The following is a 23,274-nucleotide window of genomic DNA, read 5'->3' on the forward strand; positions in this document are numbered from 1 at the left end:
TCTCAAATGTGAGAAATAGGTAGTTCTCTTTTGAAGGAGAACAATTGTTAAGGATTCTTAAGAACATGTATCTAAGAACCTTGAGTTCAGAATCAATGGCTTTGGAAATCATACTTATTCAATGACAATATCTTTCAATTGTAAATTATAATTTCAAAGAGAAAATATTTTTCATTGTAATTAGAGTATTTTTCATATTACCATCAAGTGATAACTTTTCTGAATAGTGTACATATTGCAGACATCTAAGTATATATTCAAGGATTGCAGATTGAGAAACAGCTCCATAAGCTCCCAACCTGGTCACCATGAAAATCTTCCAATGGAGGCTCATCATCATTTGGACAGCAGTAGTGTTCTCAATCTTCTATTTCATTAATGAAAACCCCCTTGATAACACAAGTTTCCTGTCTTTGGTGAGTACCAGAAATTTTGGATGGGGCCAAATTGAAATCCTTGGACTGAAAGAAAAGACTTTATCTTAATGAGTGAAATTTTTCACAAATAACTGCAGACATTTAAAGTAGGAAAAAGACAAAAATTCTTGAGGAATCAACTTGTCAGTTTTCTTTTTTTTTAATTCTTTTTTTAATGGATCTTTTAATTTTATTTATATGTAGTGCTGAGAATCAAACCTAGGTCCTCACATGACAGGTAAGCACTCTACCACTGAGCCACCACCCCAGCCCTCAGTTTTCTTTAATGAATTTAATAAGGAATAATGGCATTCTGGGGAGAAATCAGAGTTTAGAAGGAATAGCACTTATTTAATACTTCTGAAGATTTGACCCTTTTTATAGTAATTGATGAGATGGAATTTTTCCCCTTATTTATAAGCTTCCTGTTTTAGAAATTTTCCCTTGGTTTTCGAAGTCATACATTTTTCTCTATTTTATCCTTCATTAGGATCCTGAACCTCAGAGAAATTAAGTCATTTCTCCAAGTCAAGAAAAATTTTGAGTATAGAAATTCACCAAAAGCTAGAAAAGTCCCTGATAACCAAATAAATAAGTAAATAAATAAATAAACCTTTAAAAAAAAAAAGCCAGAAAAGGCAAAGGATACAAAGGAGGGTGGTGAATAAATGGGAAGTGTCACCATGGGTTGCATGTGTCTCTTAGCTCATGTTTTCTAAAGAATTTCAAGCAAGATATGAGATGTAGGAGAAGTAAAGCAGAGTGTATTTGAAGGAAGAGGAAAGCCCCCTCAAGAGAGACAGTGGGTCATTTCAGAGAGGAGAGTGACAACACACCCCTTTGTTGTTTTGTTTCACTTGGGTCTTAAGGACACTTCTAGAGAGTCCTGCCCAGGTACCACTTCTGAACTTGTAACAACAGTGGAATTACATCTGATTTTTTAAGTCCCTGCTGCACATGATTTTACCCACAGGTAAAATCCCATAGGGTGAAGAAAATATACAATTACAATGAGATTAAAATAAGACACTAAAGATCTAAAGGCAATTCTTGGTCACTTTGTACCATACTGATCAGTTCTAACTGGAACTTGTTTTTATAGATTTTATGGTCAGTGGGCTTTACTTTTAATTATTTTTGTTTTCCTGAGTCTTGGGATCTTTGGTCTGTGTAAAGGTCACAAAGGTCCCTTTTCAGGGTAACTCAGCAGAATAGTCTTTGGACATGAATTTCTCAGCCTTGAGAATAGCCCTGAGTTTAACAGGTTACTTGTCAAGGAATGCAACATACCTTATTGACTTAAACCAGAGCAGGGCCAGAGTGGCCTTGAGTAAATTGTTTGTTAAAAGAAAACATGTGGAGAGCCAGCACATAGGCCCAGTGTACAGAATTATCCCCTTAACTTCATGTTCCTACTGCTCATGACTATCTATTACCTATCAGGAAGAACTTCAGTTTGGGGATTACAGTGGTATTATATAGCTTCCTGCATCTCACACTTAATACATGCTATGTCCCTTCTTGAAATTAACGATCCATATTAGACTGTAATCATAGGGATAATTGAGGGTAAAGAATGACCTCAGCTCATTTCTTGCGTGTAACACAGGAGAAATAGAGAAACCCCAACTCTCTCTACCCCAGGATCCATAAGAATCAGTAGGATAGACTTTTCCAAAAGAAAAGGACAAAAAATTAATTGAGCCTGAAAAATCAGTCCTGGGTCCTGAAGATTATTTCATTATGTAGTGCAAAGAGGGAATTCATCCAGCCATTATTCCCAGAGGTGATGAATCACAGAACTGAGTCTTATTCTGTCCTCAGGAGGAAAAGAAGCTGGTAAGTTGGCAGAGAATCCGGATGCAGGTCAAATATGGCAGAACAAAACACCTCCAAGCCTTCAAAGATATGCAGAGAAACTCAGAACCACTGAAAAATGTGAACTCCCACATCTTGATTGGAGCCCTTCCCAGGAAAAAAAGTGAGTGTCCATAAGGGATGTAGATTGTCCAGGCAAAAGGAGAGTGGTAAGGTAGGTGGAAAGGAAAGGACAGACATCTAGAATCCAGACCCTGCGACAGGTAATAATCCTGAGTCTGTTAATTTCCCATCCCCTCTCCTGAAACTGGGGAGACGACAGGAAAGTCTAGGAGGAAACAAGGGGAAGGGAGATTGAGTAAAGGGGAGGAAGTTGGGAGGAAACAATTCAGGGGCAGTTTTCGAAGGTTCCAAGACCCAGAGGAAGGTCATGAAAAGGCAAGTTGAACTACTAGGTCAGGAACTGAAGCTGCTGTCCTTGAGGAACTTCTAGCGAAGCCTCAACTAGCCTCTGAAGGCCTTTCTCCTGCTTCGTTCAGCTCAGCCAGATCTCCCAGGATAACATGTCTTCCATAAAGTTACACCTATATAATTCCATCACAGCAACACCTAGCTTAGTGTTGGAATAATTGGCGACTTTAGCTTAGTCAGGTTGACACATAAATTGACTGACAACAGAAAGAGAATTTTAAATTTTAAATATTTTTAAATGACCAAGTTCATTTTCCATTCTGTAAACATTTAAAATGTATTAACAATAAATATAATTTGTGAAGGATCATTGTATCTTATGTTAGCTATACATTATTATCATCTATAAGTATTTGAAACATGTCTCACAAACCTTGATGATTGTAAAAATATAAAGGTTCACATTTCAGATGAATAAAGACAAACTGTCACAATTAAACAATTTAATCAGGGTCCTTAACTCTTTGCACTGAGTAAAAGGAAAATAAGGAGGTAAAATCTCTTATGCAAGATAGAGAATGGAGTGGAAAAAATATTTTATGTCAATTGACATTACCTCACCCTGACTATGAGCTAACCGAAAATCTTAGTTTTGGTCAGAAGGTTGTAAATTTAACTTTCCTAACTGTACAGATTAAAACATTTTATAGCCAGTATCTGAATTTTAAAAAATATTTTTATGTCCAAAATACGTGGTTCATAGTTTCCTTTAAATTAAAACTGATTGCCTTTTCACAAGGTGATTCATATTTTTCATTTATTATAAGAAGGAACTTGTTCTATTCTATTTCTACAAACCTATTATGGATATCACCTTATTTCCTAGTTTGCTAAGGACAGTATCAAGAATAGGTATTGATTATGATTACACAAATGGTACGCCTTTACTCCATGTACAAACAGAGAAACAACATGTATCCCATTTGTTTACAATAAAAAAAAAAACAAAAAAAAAAGGATAGATATTGAGTTCCATCAGATGATTTTGGAGGCATCAGTTGAATACGCATATATGTTCTCCTCCTTCAATCTATTACTATTCCATTGTATAGTCGTCCTTGCATTCCCAGCATACGTGCTACCTGATCACGATGTATCCTTAATACAATTTATCTTATTTGACATACAAATATCTTATTTGAAAGTTTTACTTTATGTTGGGCTATAGTTCTATATGTATTTCTCTGTTCTTTTACTTTCTTTCAACAAATATATAAGTACCTATTATATTAGAGATTTTATAATCAAGGATATGATAGAATCAATGGAAAAACTTCCCATATTTTTCAAGTCACTTAATGAATTATTTATTTCTCAAATATTTCATTTTTACTATGAAAACATATGGACCTAAGTTATGCTTTTTTTTTTTTTTTTAACAAAGTAAAGTCCTCTCTATCTCTATCTCTCTCTCTTTCCTTCCCTCCCTCCCTCCCTCTGCCTCTCTGTGTATTAGTTATTGGGGATATAACCAAGGGGTGTTCTACCACTGAGTTATGCCCCCAGACCTCCTTTTTATTTTTATTTTGAGATAGGGTCTTGATAAATTGCCCAGGCTGGCCTCAAAATAACAGTCCTCCTGCCTCGGTTTCCCAAGTTGCTGAGATTGTAGGCATGTGCCACCAGGCCTGGTTTCACTTTCTTTTCAAGTTCTTTAATTACTCTTTAATTTTATTCAGGTTTTCTATACTCTTTTAGATTATTTTATGACATATTTTCCTAGGACATTATTCATTTGCATTGTATTTTCAAACATAATAGATAATGTAATTGAGAGTCTTATAATTTTTGAAAATTTTATGCAATATGTAAAATATATCAAAAGAATACCCAGTTTAAATATAAATTATACAATTGAAGTTCTGATCTATATTCTTCACCTACCAATCCCATTTATTTTTTATTTTGTTGCTGTTGGCAGTGCTGGGGATTGAACCCAAGACCTGCACACATGAGAGGCAAGTGCTTTACCACCAATCTATAGTGCCAATCCCTGGCTTTCCCCTCCCCTAGAGGTAGCACTTTGCTGAATTTGATATTTATTATTCCCTTATATTTCTCATAATCTTACTAGATATGTAATTATCCTAAACTGATATTATTTTGCCTATTTTTACTTCACAAAATAGTGAAGGAGCTGGGGATGTAGCTCAGGGGCAAAGTGCTTGCTTAGTGTGTGCAAGGTCTCAGGTTTGATCCCCAGCACCATCAAAAAAAAAAAAAAAAAGAAAAGAAAAAAGTGGTATAAAACCGTATGTGTTTTTTTTTCCTCCGTACTTGCTTTTTTCTCTTATTATTATTATTATTTTTTTTTTTTTTTTTTTTTTTTTTTTTGTGGTGCTGGGGATCAAACCCAGGGCCCTGTGCTTGCAAGGCAAGCACTTTACCAACTGAGCTATCTCCCCAGCCCCAGTATTATTTTTTTTAAAACTTCTATTTCTTTTCATTAACTTTTTTTTGACAGTGATAAAATTTTTTAAATTCTTTTCACACATTTATATAGGGTAATAATGTGTCTCACAATCTACCATCTTAGTATTATTTTTGTGAGACTCATTTCCCTTCCTATTCACTTACTTCCCTATTAATAGGATATATAATAGAATTTATAAGTATCTTGTTATATAACATTCCTTTCACTCAATATCATATTTCCCAAAGATGATACTTAATCTCATATTTGTTTTATGCTGTACTTTCATTACTTTCCACCTACTATCATATTTGTATTATACAACGTATAATATTTGTATAATCAAAACGTCGTAGTTGCTCATTCAACCTTGAGTCATTGCAATGCTTTGATCCATTCCTCTGCTGATAAATATTTAGGTTACTTCCAGATTTTTACTACTAAGAATGTTGCTTTGGGGGTGTTGGGGTTGTAGTTCAGTGGTTGAGCACTCACCTAGAGTGTGAGGTGCTAGGTTCAATCCTCAGCACCACATAAAAATAAAAAATAAATAAAGGTATAAAAAATGTTTTTTTTTTAAAAAAAGAATGTTGCTATGAATATTCTTGCATGAATCCTTATAAATACATGTGAAAAATTCTCAAGGGTACATTCCTAGTAGTGAAATTGCTAGAACACAGGATAGGCATATCTTTATTAGATTTTTGCCAAATTGTTCCCTAAAATGACTTACCAAAAGGAAAAAAAAAAAGTACTCCCACCATAGTTATCACTGGTTCACTCTCTAATGCAAATTATGTTTTAAATAAATTGACATACTAAAGATTTTTTTTAGCTGCTCAAGAGCCTGAGGCAAGGGATCTCTCTAGCTCAGGAGTTTGAGGCCAGCCTAGGAAACGTAGAGAAACCTGGAATTAAAAAAAAAAAATGTTTTTAATGGTTTATCAGTTTATATTCCCACCATCAAGATACAAATCTATGTTGGTCTATATCTTTGCCATCTATTACTATTGTCGGATTGTTTGATTTCTGAAATTCTTTGGTTTTAACTTGTTCTTCCCTGATTATCAATGCAGTTGAGCAACTGTCTATTGATCATCTATGTTTTATCCTTTGTGACATGACAATTCATAAACTGTGTCCATTTTTAAAACTTTTTATTAGTACTTTATTATAGTTTGGCTATAAGTTATCTCCTAAAAGCACCTATGTTGAATGCAGGAATGTTCTGAGGTGAAGTAATTGGATTGTGATAGCTGTAAGCTAATCAGTCCCTCTTAGTTCAAACGGATGGGGTGGTAACTGCAGGCAGGTAGGACATGGCTGCCAGAGGTGGATCACTGGGGGAGTGCCCTGAAAGTATTCATCTACCCTGGAGCCCCATCCTTGTCTGCCCACTCTCTCTGCTTTCTGTCTACAATGAGGGAAGCAGCGTGCCTCTACCAAACCCTTCTGCCATGATGTTCTGCCTCACCTTGGGCCCAGAGCAATGGACTCAGTCAATCATGGACTAAACCTTTGAAACCGTGAGTCTGAAATAAACTTTTCCTCCTCTAAGTTGTTCTTGTTGGGCATTTAGGTCACAAAAAACTAACTTAACACACACTTATTTTCTAAATTCTTCATTTTACCAGTTATCATGCGTTTTCATTCTTAATGCTATTTGTGTTTTCTAAGTTGAGTTAATCTTTTTTCTAAAAATCAACTTTTATTGATCTTCTACATCCTTTAATCTATTGTATTTAATTACATTCTGCTTTCATCTTCTTAATTCTGCACTCTGCTTCCCTTAGTTTTGTTTTTGCCCTAGTTCCTTTGTTTCTCATTTCATTTATTTTCTATACTGCATTGTAGCAAATACATTGAGAGCTACTATGTCTCCTCTAAGTCCCACTTTAAACCATTTCCCACAGGTTTTGGTCTCTGATGTTCTTATTCCTTTTACTTCTAAGTAGCTGGTAATTTCCATTTGGATTTCTTCATCAATCCCAGAGATTTAGAACAGTAATTTTCCATTACCAAATGGATGCTTTTGGTTAGACTTCCATGATTACTCTAAATTTTATTGCGCTATAGTCAGAGAATACAACCTATATAATTACTATCTTCAGGACAATTAAAATTAAAATTGGCTTCATTGTCTAATATATGGTCTAATATATATTTGAAGTATATCTGAAAGGAATGTGTACCTTCTAATAAACAGTACAGCACACACACACACACACACACACACAATGAATTTCTTTGTGTTATTCAGAACTTTTGATCTTCATTTTTGTTTACTTAGTCTGTTGATTTCTTGTTCTTTTTTTCTTTTTTGAACTGTGGATTGAACCCATGGGCACTCAACCACTGAGCCACATTCCTCAGCCCCTTTTTATATTTTATGTAGAGAAAGGATCTTACTAAGTTGCTTAGGGCCTCGCTAAGGGCTTAGGGCTTCCTGTGGCTGGCTTTGAACTCACAATCCTCCTACCTCAGCCTCCCAAGCTGCTGGGATTACAAGTGTATGCCACCACACCCAGCTAGCCTGTTGATTTCTGACACAGGTAAAATGTTTCCAAGTGTAATATGGATTTATTATTACTGCTTTTATTTCTGAAGTTTTACTTCATATATAATGTTGAAATATATAAGTTCTATTTTTCAAGATTTGCACAATATATGTTTTCATTACTATCTTTTCAACATTTTCATGTTCTTTATGTGTGTGTTTTTCATACAACCTATAGAGCTAGATTTCATTTAACATTTTTCCAGATGTCTCTCTTCCCTATGGATCTTGGGCCAAGTCAGAAACATATGGGGTTGAATAGGGAGTTTAGTGAAATAATCCCTCGCCCCTCCTTTTCACATAAATCTGGATTGGAGAGTGCATTTGGGGGCCAAGAACACAGTCAGCTTTCTAATACATCACACTACCACCTGTTCCAATGCCCTTAGGCCTCAAATCTGAAGAAAGGAACTCAAAGCCTGGAAAAATGGTCTGTAGAGTAGGCACTTAAAATTCAAGTCAACAGAGTCGCACCTGCTTCTCGCTCTACGAGATGGAAAACTTTGACCTAAGAAGATGAGAATGAGGCTGCATGTGCACGCGAGCTTTCATAACCCAGCCCTAAAATAAAACTGTGGGGCAAAGAGATGTCATATTTGCCATCTCACTAAATAAATCAGTATCAGGGAGAGGGAAGTGGGAGCATTTCAAGACTATTTTAAGAAAAACATGTTCCAGTTTAAATAGGTTGCTACAGGAAACCCAGGGTAGTTCTCATTCCCACACTCTCCTCCCATAAACCCCTCTATACCTTCTTTGCTGACCCCCACCTCCTAGACTTCTGACACCTTTCCACTGTGCTCCCTAGGACTCATGGTCAATCATAGCTAAGTTCCCTTTCCTCCTGTAGATGGACCACCCATGGTCCTATCTAGTTACAGCCTCTCCACTTTCACACTAGATTCCACCTCCTCTTACTTACTCTTGAATATCACTCCAGTGAGTTTCTCTTTTCTGGGCCATCAATTTTTTTGGTGGGTGGGTGGGTACTGGGGATTGAACCCAGGGGCACTCAACCACTGAGTCACATCCCCAGCCCTTTCTTATATTTTATTTAGAGACAGGGTCTCACTGAGCTGCTTAGGGCCTTGCTAAGTTGCTGAGGCTGGTTTTGAACTTGCAGTTCTCCTGCCTCAGTCTTCCAAGTCACTGGGATTACAGGCATGTGCCACCACACCTGGCAATTTTTCTAATCTTGATGAAAGAAAGAATACCTCTTTTGATGCCACACATTTTTACCCTCATCATTTTACCAAAATTACTCTTGTGTGGGTAACCAGTGGCTTTCACATTGTTGTACCCACTGGTCAGCTTCCAATCTGGATCTTACTTGATCTATCATAGCATTTGGTATTTGACCACATGAACCACTGGGTCAGTGACCACCAAGGGGCTGGTGGTGGCAAATCCACTCTCAAGTTAAACTTCTAAGGGATTTTTGTCTAAATAAAGTAGAAGTTGTGCTAGGAGAAAGTCCCACAGGTAAGTCCTGGGGCTGGAAAGAACATTAGAATTGAAGCCAAGATCTCCAGGTAACAGAGATGGTCAGAAGTTGACAGTTGACTATAGCATTTGCCTCTAGAATAAAACTCCTAGAAAAAGTTCAGTATGTTATCTTTATCCATTTCCCTCATGATAATTTTTGGAAGGTAATGGTTAAAACAAAAAAGTTCACCTTTGACCAGAGAGCAATTCCTAATATGGTCATATTCAGTCCTGGAAAAGAAAAAATTAAAATAACCATATGAACATATGAAGATGGCATATGGGAAGATCTATGAGTGTACATAATGTTACCTTCCTCATTCCTCTGAGCTGATAAAGGTCCTCTTTTCTCCCCAATCCTAGAACTGCTGACCATAGGGATTTCCTCAGTGCGGCGTCCCCAGGGGAGCTACCTCTTGGACACCCTGCAATCTCTCTTTATTACTTCTTCCTTGTGTGAGCAGAAATACTTCACTGTTGTGGTACACCTGGGAGATCCTGACCCCAAATGGCTTGATAAAATGATCTCCAACATCTCAGTCCTCTTTAAACCCCATATCCAGGCCAGGCAGCTAGTAGTGATCAATACTCCTCTTAAAAGCTATCGTCCTTTGAAGAACCTTAAGAAAAGGGTCAATGACACCCCTGCCTACGTAGTCTTTCGCTCCAAGCAGAACATGGATTACGCCTTCCTCATGAACTTTGCCACCAACTACTCTGACTACTTTCTGATGATTGAAGATGATGTAAAATGTGCCCCAGAATTTGTCACCCAAATTGTTACCACACTCTCTGCCTGGGAAAGGAAATTTTGGGTGACTCTGGAGTTCTCTCAGCTGGGCTTCATTGGAAAACTCTTTCACACTAGAGACCTCCCTTACTTTGTTCGTTTCCTTCTCCTCTTTTACCAAGAAAGGCCCTGTGACTACCTTTTGTCCCATTTTCTTGACCTTCAAATGCAGCAAAAACGAATCCGATTTTCCCCCTCCCTCTTCCAGCACATGGGCAGTTACTCCTCCTTTGATGGCAAATTCAGTACCCTCAAAGATAAAGAGTTTGAGGAAGATGACATTGGCCCTCCCAGTAACCCTGCTGCCACTATTTACACCAACCTTAATGTCACCAATGACTCTGTCCTCAAGAATGCCTACAGCCTGGATAGAAATTTCTTTTACAGCAAGGAGGCTAAGGCTGGCAGCCATCTGACAGTGATTTTGGACATACCTGCCACAGTGTTCCGAGTTCAAGTGCTGACTGGCTCTAACGTAAAGGGGGTGAATCAGCTAAAAGAAGGGCACGTAGAATTGGGCTATGATTCTACCAATCTGATCCATGACTGCAATGACTATATTTTTCTGGGGATGCTAGTAAATGGCATCTTAAATAAGCAGGTGTTATCTGAAGATTCTGGGAAGAAGGTGAAATGTGTGAGATTGCTTATCACAGCCACTCTCCCCTCTGGATTAATAGTCAGAAGCATCAATCTCTGGGTTAAGGAAAGTTTAAAAACTACACGAGAAACCACTGGAGTTCTGGGAGTGAGCAGGTTGAAGGTAGATTCTACAGAGGTAACAAAACATTAAAGTCTTGAAATTAGCAAGAGACATGTCTTTCTGGGTCCTTTCAGGAATCTTAATACAGAAAACAAAGCCAGTTGAAAGTCAGAGTGAAGGTACCATCCTCTTGGTCCCAGAGAGTCAAGGATAGAAGGTAGGGGTTGTGAAGACCTTCTCTGGTTTCCTATCCAAATGGTTCTACCATCCAAAATTCTTTCCCGAATCAAAAGCACAAGGCTTCTAAAACCACCAAGAATATGCAAGTAAGACTAATTGATGCTCTCAGATCACCTGACTATGTCAGTGCATGGGAAAAGACAAAGGGTCCTTCCACCAACCAAGAAATTAACTCACAAAGAGGTGAACTTCCTATGGGACAGGGAAGGGTAAACTGTCCAGGAACATGTCTATTTTTTTCCTGTGACCTTATATTTCCACTATAAAGTACTCATTCATTCAATAGATATCTATGGAGTGCCTTCTATGGTTAGTCAGAGTTCTCTTCTATATGATCACCCAAACTGCCAGGGGATGCCTTTAAAATAGCATCTCTATTATTAGAAATAATTTACCCTGGTTTTATGTAGCTCCTGTCTCCCCCATAGCCTTATTTATGGGACTCTAGGTAACCTGAATATTTCTGAAAGGGAAAAGTTTAGATGTTTTACTATTGTCTTCACTTTAGTCTGACTATGAAATTTTTCTTCCCAGAAAATCTGAGCCCTGGGCTCAACCAGGAAGCAGTGTTTGAGCAGGAATTTTCACTAGTTTGAGAACTATAATCCACAAATGCAGGAAAAGAAAGAAAAGGGAAGGAGCGTTTTAAGAGAATGACTTGAGAAAAATTCAAATCGGAAGCCAGAGTATCTAAATCGGTTATAACCAAAATGGTTAGAAAGAGCTGGAAACAGGATAATGGAATGGAAATAAGAATAAAAGATAGAACCTCTGGGGGCATCAGATACAGGGGAACAGGGCAAATGCATATGGCAGCCATGAAGGTGTCATCATTGATGGACAGACCCAGGTCTTCCCTCTGGATCTACCTCAGTGTTGGTATCAAGGCCATGCTTCCCAAAGACTGCCTGACAACTGCAGGGTACCAAGCTGGACCCTTTTTGCAAGATGAGGAAGTCCTCTAGCTTGAAGACTCCCTCTCGACCTGTTCAAAACTTTCCTGAAACCGCACTGCAGGGGTAGACTCTTCCTAGCCGCCCTCCCTTCTCTGTCTTCTTGAACAGTTGTCATACCTTCATCAACCAAAACCTCTCCCTGCCTTCTTCCATCTCCCCTGCCAATAAATCTCTAATATGTCTAATCCTGGTCTTGTGTCCATTTCTTGGGAGATGTGAACTAATGCAAGTTCCTCCAAGAGTGCACTAAGAAAACAGGCAGTAAGATAAGGATTTGGAACTGGCTCGCTCACAACACTCAGGGACTAGATTATAGGTTAAAATAAGGTCATGGAGGTTAAAGTGAGTGTATCATCACTATAGTCAAAATAGGCAGCCAATAAAGCACCACCTAATTTCTATAAACAAAAACCAAGAATGAATAAGCAGAAGGCTGAGAGGTAGTCACCCCAATGAAAAGTCATGATCCAGGCTGGGGATGTAGCTCAGAGATAGAGTGCTTGCCTACCACATGCCAGGACTGGGTTCAATCCCCTGCATCACTCACACACACACGCACACACACACACACACACACACACACACACGCACAGCATTGATGGAAGAGGGGGGCCAGGTCCCTACAAGGAAATATCTTATAACTCTGAAATACACATACACTGTAATTACTTTCCAATCTTTCCCCAAAGAGACCAAGTGCCTTTTGTGTGGGAACAACTGGGAAAAGGGAAAATGCCAATTTTCATGACTCTGAAAACAAGATTAATACTGGTATCCAAAGATTCAAAACATGTAGATTGGGAGCTTAAGGGGGCCAGGTTATAAATGGAGTCTTTGCTAAATTCATGCTTATCATAGGACTACTATGTCCCCAGACCCATACAGCGAGCATTTTCCCAGACTCTGTGTATAACTAGAATCAATATATTTGACAGTTGAAGTCACTCCACATTGGTTCCTTGGCCTATGGTATAGCAGTTTTCAAAATGAGGAAGATCAGTCCTCTTAAGTACCCCTAGTCCAAGCAAAGATAGTAAGTAAAAATACTATATCCCAGGTCGGGGAAGGATATTAGTGCCATACAGACCTAAAGGATACAGTGATGAAGTCCCTATCAAATACCTGTGTAATTCATTAGTCTGGATCCTGCAGAAACCAGATGGATCCTGAAAATGATCATAGATTATCTCAAATTCATCCACTTAGAAACCCAATCACAGCTGTTATGCCAGAAGTGGCATCATTGCTTAAACAATTAATAAGTCCTTGGGCATATGCTGTGCAGCCACTGATTTAGCAAATACATTCTTCTCATTTCTGATTATAAAATATCAGACATGTGAGACAATATTCATTTTCATCTTCACCTCAGAGCTGTATTAACTCTCCTGCCCTCTCTCATAATGCAGTCCAAACAGATTTGGACTGCCAAGACGTCCCACAGAACATCTTACCCATCCATCACATTAATGACATCATGCTGATTAGGCTGGTCAAGTAAGAAGTGGCTTAGATGCTGGAGGCCTTGGTAACAGAGTGAGAGATAAACCCTTCACAGATTTAGGGACATGAGCTTGAGTGAAGAGTTTAGGGATGGGGAATGGCAGGGTTCTTTCCAATGTAGACAACAAATTGCTACATTTTGTATCTTCTACCTCAAAAAAGAAAGCAAAGTTCCTTCTAGGCTTTCTTGGTTCTGGAGGCAACACTTGTCACACCTAGGAATACTGCTCCAGCTCATTTACTGGGTGACACTACAAAGTGCCAATTTAGAGTGGCTCCTGGAGCAAGAAAAGGCTTCATAGCAGGTCCAGACTACAAGGCAAGAAACCTTGCCACTTGGGCCAGAGTTCAACAGACCCTACGGTGTCTGAGGTTATAGTAAAAGGGAAAGATGAGGGGTGGAGTTTATGACAAGCCCCCACAGAAGACACAATACATCCTCCTGGGATTCTGGAGCCAGGCCATGCCATCTGCAGCAGAGAATTACAGGCCTTTGGAGAAGCAGCTCCTAGCATGCAATGAGCCCTGTTACATACAAAATGATTCCACATAGAACACCCAGTAACTATGAGTTCAAAGCATCCTGTTATGAGCTGAATTCTTTCATAAAGTCAGAAGTCATAAAGTCAGATAGACCTGGCAGCAACCCATCAAATGATGAAACAATACATCTGGGATCAAACCTGAGCAGATAGTCCAAACTCTGGTGTCACCCAACACAGTTGCCCCAGACCCTACTCCAGCTCATACTTTTAGCCAGATGGAGAGTCCCATATAACCAGCAGGAGGAAAGAGAAAAGACCCAAACTTGGTGCACATATAGATCTGCTCAATATGTGATTATAATCTGAAAATGGAGAGTGGCTGCCACATTCAGGGGTGACCTTGAAAGAGTGTAGAGAAGGAAGACCTTCCCACTGGGCAGGACTCTTAACACTGTACCTCGTTATTCACAATTCCTGGGCAGTGACCAAGGGTGTGGCTGACTGATCAGGGACCTGGAAGGAAGAGAACTAGAAGACTGGAGATAAGGACCGGGAGAGAGGAATGTGGAAGAACACATGAGCTTGGGCACAAAGTGAAGATTTTTATGTCATATGTTAATACTCACCAGAAGGCTTCTCCACGGAAGAAGCTCTAAACCAAGCAGAAAAATGACTCAACCAATTGACAATATTCAACCTGGATATGACACAGTGGGCACATGAACAGAGTGGTGTAGTGGAAGATGTAGAGGATACATATGGGCTCAATGACATGGACTCTCGACTAGACATGGAGTCCTTCCAGTCTGGAGGGGCCAGTGGTTCATCCTCACAGAAACAGATGTCTACTGGGGAGGTGGGTGTGGTTGGTCCTTTCATGCCCACCGTCTCAGAGGGTGCCACTATCTAGAAGTTCATAAAATGCCTAATCATTGGGCATGAAATCCCATACAACAGCAGGAGACTCACTTCACAGCAAAGGAGTTACAGAAGTGGGGCCCATGAGATTCACTGGTCATATTATACCACACGTTTCAGTCAGCTTTTTCACTGCTGTGACCAAAAGACCTGACGAGAACAATTCAAGGAGAAAAGTTTATTTGGGGGCTCATGGTTTCAGAGGTCTCAGTCCAATAGATGGCTGACTCCATTGCTCTGGGCCCAAAGTGTGGCAGAACATCATGGTGGAAGTGTATGGCAGAGGAAAGCAGTGGGGAGCAGGACACCTAGGAAGCAGAGAGAGAGTTCTCCTTACCATGGCAAAATATAAAGCCCGAAGGCAGTCCCAATGACCCACCTCCTCCAGTCAACCTCCCTGTTTTCAGTTACCACTCAGTTAATCCCTATCAGGGGATTAATTCACTGATTGGGTTAGGGCCCTCATAACCCAACCATTTCACTTGTAAACCTACTTGCAGTGTCTCACGCATGAAATTTTGAGGGACACCTCATATCTGAACCATAACAACGCACCACCCAGAAGCAGCTGATCTCACAGGGCACTGGAGTCACTTTTTAAAGATACAACTGAACTACTATCTCAGAGATGGGGTTTGGTTCCCTATCCCTCCCCTTGTACAGAACGTGGTCTGTATTACCATTCAGATGTCGAGGCCCTGAGTTTTAGATGTTCAACCCCTAGATGTGACACATTTCTAACAAATCTGTAGCACTTCAGAAAATCCATTTAAAACAAAAAAGAAATAGGTCGTAGTTATTTAAAAAGAAGGTTAGTACAGTGTCAAGACCCAGTCAGCTGACTTAGATCATAGTCATGGATTTCCTCCAGGCATGATGTGCCAGTTGGAAAGTGGGGATAGATTCAGAAAAACTCCAACAACCCCTGGTCTTCCAGATCAGGAGATTGTACCAATGGAACAGACAAATCCTGACCATATCATCAATGGACGTGAGGGACGTTTGAACCCACAGGCAGTATAGTCGACTTGTGTTCCATGTCTTCCTGGAATGTAGGCTAAGGTCTATAGATCTACCCAGCTATCTGAACCAAATTCTCTGAGAGGAGGGCTGAGGTTACCCATAAAGAGCCCAATATTCATTTGAAATATCTGTGATGAGGCCAAAATCAAGGCAAGGATTAATGAGCCACTTGGAACTTCTCCCAATCTCTAATATAGAAGAAAGGTTGGTCACAAACCCTGGGGCACTAAACCCTGTCTTCAGTAACCACTTCCTGGTTGGTATTCTTCTACTATATTGTTCCTATACATCTTCCAAATCTATCCTCTTTCACCGACCTTCTGTCCATTCTATGATCCATTTGTGGGTGAAGATCAAAGAACACAGTTGGTCCTGGAGTTAGAATTAACTGGGGATATCTATGGCCACTGAGGTAAGTCTTTCCAAGAGTCAGGTTCTGGCAATGAAAGCAAAAAGAACCAAGGCACCAAAGGCAAGAGTCAGGCAGCATGTAGAAATAGCAGGACCTTAATAAATGCTCCTTTTCTTTACTTCTCTTAGCCTCATTTCCTCACCTTTAATAATAATCTAATTCTATAATAATAAAAATGTTTATGGCATTTGTGAGGACTCCCTATAAAGACATTCGCAATAGACTTTTCATCACCATCACCCCAAAGTCTGGTACATGAGTTACTCAACAAATGTTAGGGCTGGGGAGATAGCTCAGCTGGTAGAGTGCTTGCCTTGCAAGCATAAGGCCCTGAGTTCGATCCCCAGTACCAAAAAAAAAAAAAAAAGATAGCTCTCTCTTGGCTCCATTTTCCTTTGCATTATATAGGAAGTGGTGCTTGAAATGTTTAAGAATCTGGATAGAAGACGCACCCTCTAATCAAAACAGGTGTTGGAAGTCCCCTGCCATGATAGGCCTTAAATCTTTTACTGCTAATTATGGGAGGTCTAAGAAATTTCAGGGAATGGGCCTAGCGGCTGGGACACAGAGGCACACAAACCCAAGGAGAGGTGTTTACTAACTGGTTCCTGGATGAACATCAGTCATGCATTACTTACAAAAGTCTTTATAATCTGGACCAATCAGACTCATATCCTACTATCTCCTGCTCCACCCCAAATTCAGATTGTCCACTATGCCTTTTTCCTTAGTCTTGCCTAATAAAAAATCTTAATTAAAATCCTAAATTCCAATTCTGAATGAATTGGACTGAAATGTCACCTCCTCTCTGAAACCTTCCCTGATTATCCAGAGATGGTTAATAACACCTTTTGATATGTTCATATTTTATGCCGAAATTTGTTATAACACTTCTTTCAATCAAGAAATATATAAAGGAGCCCAAGATGGCAGCTTGTCGCTTCAAGATGAGCCCTTGTCGCTTCATGACTCTGAATTCAAGCAGAGGAAATACTGTTTCTCCCTGAGGCAGCCATCACTGCCCACTGATCCCCAGCTGTTTATTCCCCATTCATCAGTCCGCTGTGATCACATGCCATCTGCCAGCATATAACCCGCATTGTGAACACAGATGGATCTCAGATCACTGCCTATCATCTGCCATTTGCCACCTCTTGCCCGCCTGCCTCTTGCCTGCCCATTGCCCGCCTCCCAGTTCACCCGCCGATCACCTGCTGTCAGCCTACAGAGTGATCACAGACCACCAGCGGATCACCTGCTGCCCACTGTTGCCTGGAAGTCCATTGTCACAGTATCCACAAGTTTGGTTACACGCAGCTGCCACCATCTTGGGACACGGGCCTAGGTCTGCAGGTTTACTGCATGGCCACCACAGTCTGGGAACACTGGCCAGGGCCTGGAGATATATTGGGGTACCTGCAGGCCACCATCTGGCTGCTTCTTTGCAGGGTCTCACCTTTGTGTGAGTGCATCCCTAGAAAGGTCTCTCTCCAAGTTGAAAGGGCACTGAGATCTTGGAACTGCAGCAAGGCAGAGCCTGGGAAAGCTGAAACCTAGGTCCACAGGATTGCAGCTGGATTTGTGTGGGCCAGTCTGGGTCTGGAAAGCCTAGGGAAAGGTGGAGACTAGGGACAATTTCCCAGGGGGATCACAGGTTGCAGAACTGGACAAATCTGGGCTCTCTCCAGCTCAGTGAGTCCTGAAGTACTCAGGGATTGAATGGGCCAGCTATAACAGGTGGAAAGACTGGAAGAGGCTGTGAGGGCATCTTGCTATTAGCTCGCCCACCGAGTCGGTCCAACACCCACTGGACTGGAGCTAATCAAACTTCAGACAACCCCACCTATTGGCAGAGAAAGGAAGTTGAGAAAATTTTTGAAAACCAATGGAAGCAATTATTTAATTTTTCCACTGAGATTTTTCGCTTTATTTTATTTTTTGTTCCCCTCTCTCACACCTCTAAAATCTTTGAATCCAAATATTATTAATGCATTAATTTATTGAGGAATGGGGTTTCTGAATAGTATGTTAGAGTTTTCTGGTGTATTCTTATATTTTTACTTTTTTTAAAATCCGTATATATTTTTTTCACTCGCCTATCTCCCTGAATTGTCTTTCTCACTTCTCTCATCCTAGTAGGCAATCTCTATTAATTCCTCGCTCGCTCTTACTATAAATTTTTACCTCTATCTTCTCGCCTTCCTCTTGAATATCACATCTTACAATATTTCCGTTCCCTCATTGTTCACCATTTGAAATGGCAAACCCTTTCAGCAAACCTGCTTTATATACCATAGACACATCATTTCTGTTTATCGTGCCAAAACTGTAGATGCCTTAACAGGAGTCATTTGGTTTAAGGTTGTATATTGTTTGCATTGGGTACTGTTACTATTGGTCTCCCCCTTAAAGGTGAGGTACTAGAAGCCTTCAGGGACACTATAAGACTACAGGGTAGAAACTTTACTGCATCAGATCCAGACCGCTAGATGAGAAGACACACAAACAACATGAAAAAACAAGGGAACAAAGCACTTCAAACAAACTAAGATGTTCCAACAACAGAATCCAGAAACAACACAGTAGAAGAAATGTCAGAGAAGGAATTTAGAAAATACATAGTTAGATTGATCTTTGAAATAAAGGATAGTATGAGAGAGAAAATACAGGAAATAAAGATCAATAAAAAGGTGGCGTTTATAAAAAGGAATCAAGCAAAAATCCTTGAAATGAAGGATAAACCAAATTAAAAATTCAATGGGAAGTATCACCAACAGACTAGACCACTTAGAAGACAGAACCTCAGAAAATGAAGACAAAATATATACTCTTGAAAATAAAGTCAACAAAACAGAGAGGATAGTAAGAAACTATGAACAGAACGTCCAAAAAATATGGGATAACATGAAAAGACCAAATTTAAGATGTATTGGAATAGACAAAGAAATGGAGATACAAACCAAAGGAAAGCACAATCTTTTCGATGACATAATATCTGAAAACTTCCCAAATCTAAAGAATGAAATGGAAAATCAACTACACGAGACTTACAGGACCCCAAATGTACAAAATTACAGCAGGCCCACACCAAGGCACATTATAATGAGAATGACTAATATACAGAATAAAGATAAAATTTTAAAGGCTGCAAGAGAGAAAAACCAAATTATATATAGGGGAAAAACAATTCAGACTTCAGCTGATATTTCAGCTCAGACCCTCAATGCCAGGAGGTCCTGGAATAACATCAAGCTCTGAAAGAAAATAGATGTCAACTGAGAATTTTATATCCAGCAAAATTAAACTTCATATTTGAAGATGAAATAAAAATCTTCCATGATAAACAAAAGTTAAAAGAATTTACAACTAGAAAGCCTGCACGACAGAACATTCTCAACAAAATAGTCCACAAAGATGAAATGAAACAAACAAAGAAAAACAATGAAAACCAGCAAAAGGAGGAACTACATTAAAGGAAAGGCCAATCAAAGGAGAAACTAAGTGAAGTTAAAAACCAAAAATAAACCAAAATGACTGGGAATAAAAATCATATCTCAATAATAACCCTGAATGTTAGTGGCCTATATTCATCTATCAATTGACACAGGCTGACAGATTGGATTTTTAAAAAAGACCCAACAACATTTTTTTTTTAAATCACACACACACAAAATAAAACTAAGCCAAACTAAAAAAGAAAAGATATTTTAAGAAAAGACCCAAGAGAATGCCATCTTCAAGAGACTCACCTCCTAGGAAAAAAACATCCACAGACTGAAGGTGAAAGTTTGGGAAAAAAACATATCACTCACATGGACTTCATAAACAAGTAGGGATTTCCATCCTCATATCAGACAAAGTGAACTTCAAACCAAAGTTATTAGTAGGGATAAAGAAGGACATTTCATACTGCTTAAGGGAATCATACACCAACAGACATAACAACTGTAAATATATATGCCCCAAACAGTGGAGTCTCTACGTACATCAAACAAACCTTTCTCGATTTCAAGAATCAAATAGACAACAATGCAATAATACTGGGTGACTTTAACACACCTCTTTCACCACTGGATAGATCTTCCAAACAAAAATGAAAAAAAGAAACTATAGAACTAAATAATACAATCAATGATTTAGACTTAACGGACATATAGAGAGTATTTGATCTATCATCGAGTGAATACATTTCTTCTCAGCAGCACATGGATCCTTCCCTAAAATAGACCATACTATGCCACAAAGCAACTCTCAGAAAATACAAAAAATTAAAAAATAAAAATACCACCCTGCATTCTATCAGATCATAATGGAATGAAACTAGAAATCAGTGATCAAATAAAAAATAGAAGATATTAAAGGCTGGGGATATAGCTCAGTTGGCACAGTGCTTGCCTTGCAAGCACAAGGCCCTGGGTTCAATCCCCAACACCACAAAAAAAAAAAAAAAAAGAAGATATTCCATCACCTGGAGACTAAATAGCATGCTATTGAATGACCAATGGGTAGCAGAAGAAATCAGGGAGAAAATTAAAAAATACTTAGAGGGAAATGAGAGCACCAATACAACATATCAAGATCTCAGGGACACTATGAAGGCAGTGCTAAGTGGAAAGTCCATTGAATCTTTTACTTACTGTCTCCCATATTGAACTGGCCTCAAGTAGTCACTGGGCAAGGTCTTATTCTCTTTTTCCCTCCCCTACAAGCCAACAACTGTTTAGAAACCAGAAGAGAAGGAAACCATACTATGGATACAGAAAACAGGTCAATAGTCACCAGAGCCTGGAGGTGACAGAAAGGATTCACAACAAGGCGTGGGATATTTGGAGAGATAACGGATGGTCCTGTGTCTTGATTTTGGTGGTGATTACATGACTGTACGTGTTTGTCGAAACTGTACATTAAAACTCATGGCTTTATTATAAATAAAGCTGTATTTTAATTTATAAAAGAAATACCCAATGAGATACTAGTACCTGCCTACTAGAATGGTTAAAACTGAAAGGATTGACAATGCCAAATGTTGCCAAAGAGTTGAACAGACTGAATTCTCATATGTTGCTAGTGGGAATGCAAAATGACACAACCACTTTGGTAAATGGTTTACTGATCTCTTATAAAGTTAAATCTACATCTGCCACTCAAGTCAGCCATTCTATTCTTGGATGTTTCCCCAAGAGAAATGAAAGCATATGTCCAGGAGGAAGGGAAGAATAGAAGTTCATTAGATTAGTCAAAGGGGAATTAGACAAAGGGAAGGGAGAGGATGGGAATAGGAAAGACAGTAGAATGCAGACATAACTTTCCTATGTTCGTAAATGAATAACGACCAGTGTGACTCCTCATCATATACAACCACAAGAATGGGATTCTGATTATAATAAGTTTTGCTCCATGTATGTATAATATGTCAAAATAATTCTACTGTCACATATATGTAAAAAGAACAAATAAAAAAGAAAGCATATTTCACACAAAGATTTGCACATAATTTTTATAGTACTTCATTCATTAAAGACAAAGCTGAAACAACCCAAATGTTCATCAAAAGCCTTGAATAAACAAAGTGGGATATATCCATACACTGGAATACTACCCTGTAATAAAAAAAAGAACAAATTGCTGATACATGCAATAAAATGGATGAATCTCAAAAGCATTGTGCTAAGGGTTAGACATGAAAGACTATATGCTGTATGATTCTATTTATATTCAATTCTAGAAAGGGCAAACCATAGTGATAGAAAGCACAGTGATTTCCTGGAAAGAGAGGTGGGGAAAAGGAGGGATTCACTCTAAAGGACCACAAAGGAATTTTTTAAGGTAATAAAACTGTTCTGTATTCCCATGGTGGTCCATACGTGTAATCCCAGTGACTCAGGACACTGAGGCAGGCGGATCTCAAATTTGAGGGTTGACCCAGCATCTTAGTGAGACCCTATTTCAAATTTAAAAATAAAAGGGACCGAAGATATAGTTCAGTGGTAAAATGCCCTGGGTCCCCCCAGTACTTAAAAAAAAAAAAAAAAACCTGTTCTATATCTCAATCATGTTTGGTAGTGGTGGTAATTTTGACATTTGTCAAAATTCAATGAACCATACACTTAAAATGGTTTATACATTATTTTTCAGTGATGTGGAATTAAAATTTTTAAAAACTGGTAATTATTCTAATCATAGTGACATAGTTTAAGCACATTGGTAGAAAATAATCCCCAAGAAATAGAAATATATAGAAACTGGATATATAAAAGAGATGGTGCTGCAGATGCATGGGAAAGAAAGTTCATTTTAATAAACAGCACAAGGATGCACTGTCATCCACATGGAGAAAATAATAGGATTGGAATGCTGAAACACCTTCTACATAGAAATTTATCCTACATAACTATAAGAAGAATATACTAAAACTACTCTTACAAACTCAGAATCAGGGGCGAGGGAAATAAATGCTATGTGTACTAATAAAGATAGTTAAATAGATGAGTGAAAGTAAAAATAGTTAAAAAAAAAAAAAAACCACAAACATTCAGTTAATTGTGAAAAGATGCCAAGGTAATTCAAAGGATAAGGGAAAGTCTTTCCTATAGGTGCTGGAACAACTGGATGTTAATACCAAAAATGATCCTTGTTCTATAAACAAATATTAATTTGAGATGAATAATAGACCTAAAGGTAAAGGAACACTACAAATCTTCCAAAAGGGAACATAGAAGAGTATCTTGGGATTTGGGGATGTAGCTTAGTGATAGAGGCCTTTGGTTCAATCCCCAGCACTACAAAAAAAAAAAAAAAAAAAAAAAGCAGAAGGGAAGAATATCTTTGCAACTCAATAATTATATTTTTAAATAAGATGAAAAATCACTGGCCACAAAAGAAAAAGTAAAAAATTAAACTTCATAAAAATTATATGTAACTTTGGGGCTGGGGATATAGCTCAGTTGGTAGAATGCTTGTCTTGAAAGCTCAAGGCCCTGGGTCCAATTCCCCAGCACTGCAAAAGGAAAAAAGAAAGAAAGAAAGAAAAAGAAATTACATGTAACTTAAATGTAAACTAAATTGCATTCTTGATCTTAACTTT

At 38.7% G+C, this 23,274-nt stretch overlaps 1 protein-coding gene across 1 annotated transcript; it reads left to right on the forward strand.

Moving 5' to 3' along the window:
- Nucleotides 1–308: 308 nt before the first annotated feature.
- LOC306641978 (alpha-1,3-mannosyl-glycoprotein 4-beta-N-acetylglucosaminyltransferase C-like) lies at nt 309–11,436 on the forward strand (the record flags this gene model as incomplete). The annotated part of the gene is made up of 4 exons (XM_079107298.1): nt 309–416; nt 2,241–2,397; nt 9,524–10,650; nt 11,428–11,436. The coding sequence occupies 4 exons, from the start codon at nt 309–311 to the stop codon at nt 11,434–11,436; spliced, it is 1,401 nt and encodes a 466-aa protein (XP_078963424.1).
- Between the last annotated feature and the right edge of the window lie 11,838 nt (nt 11,437–23,274).

The sequence above is a fragment of the Sciurus vulgaris genome (assembly GCF_902686455.1).
Source record: "Sciurus vulgaris genome assembly, chromosome: 12".
NCBI lineage: Eukaryota > Metazoa > Chordata > Mammalia > Rodentia > Sciuridae > Sciurus > Sciurus vulgaris.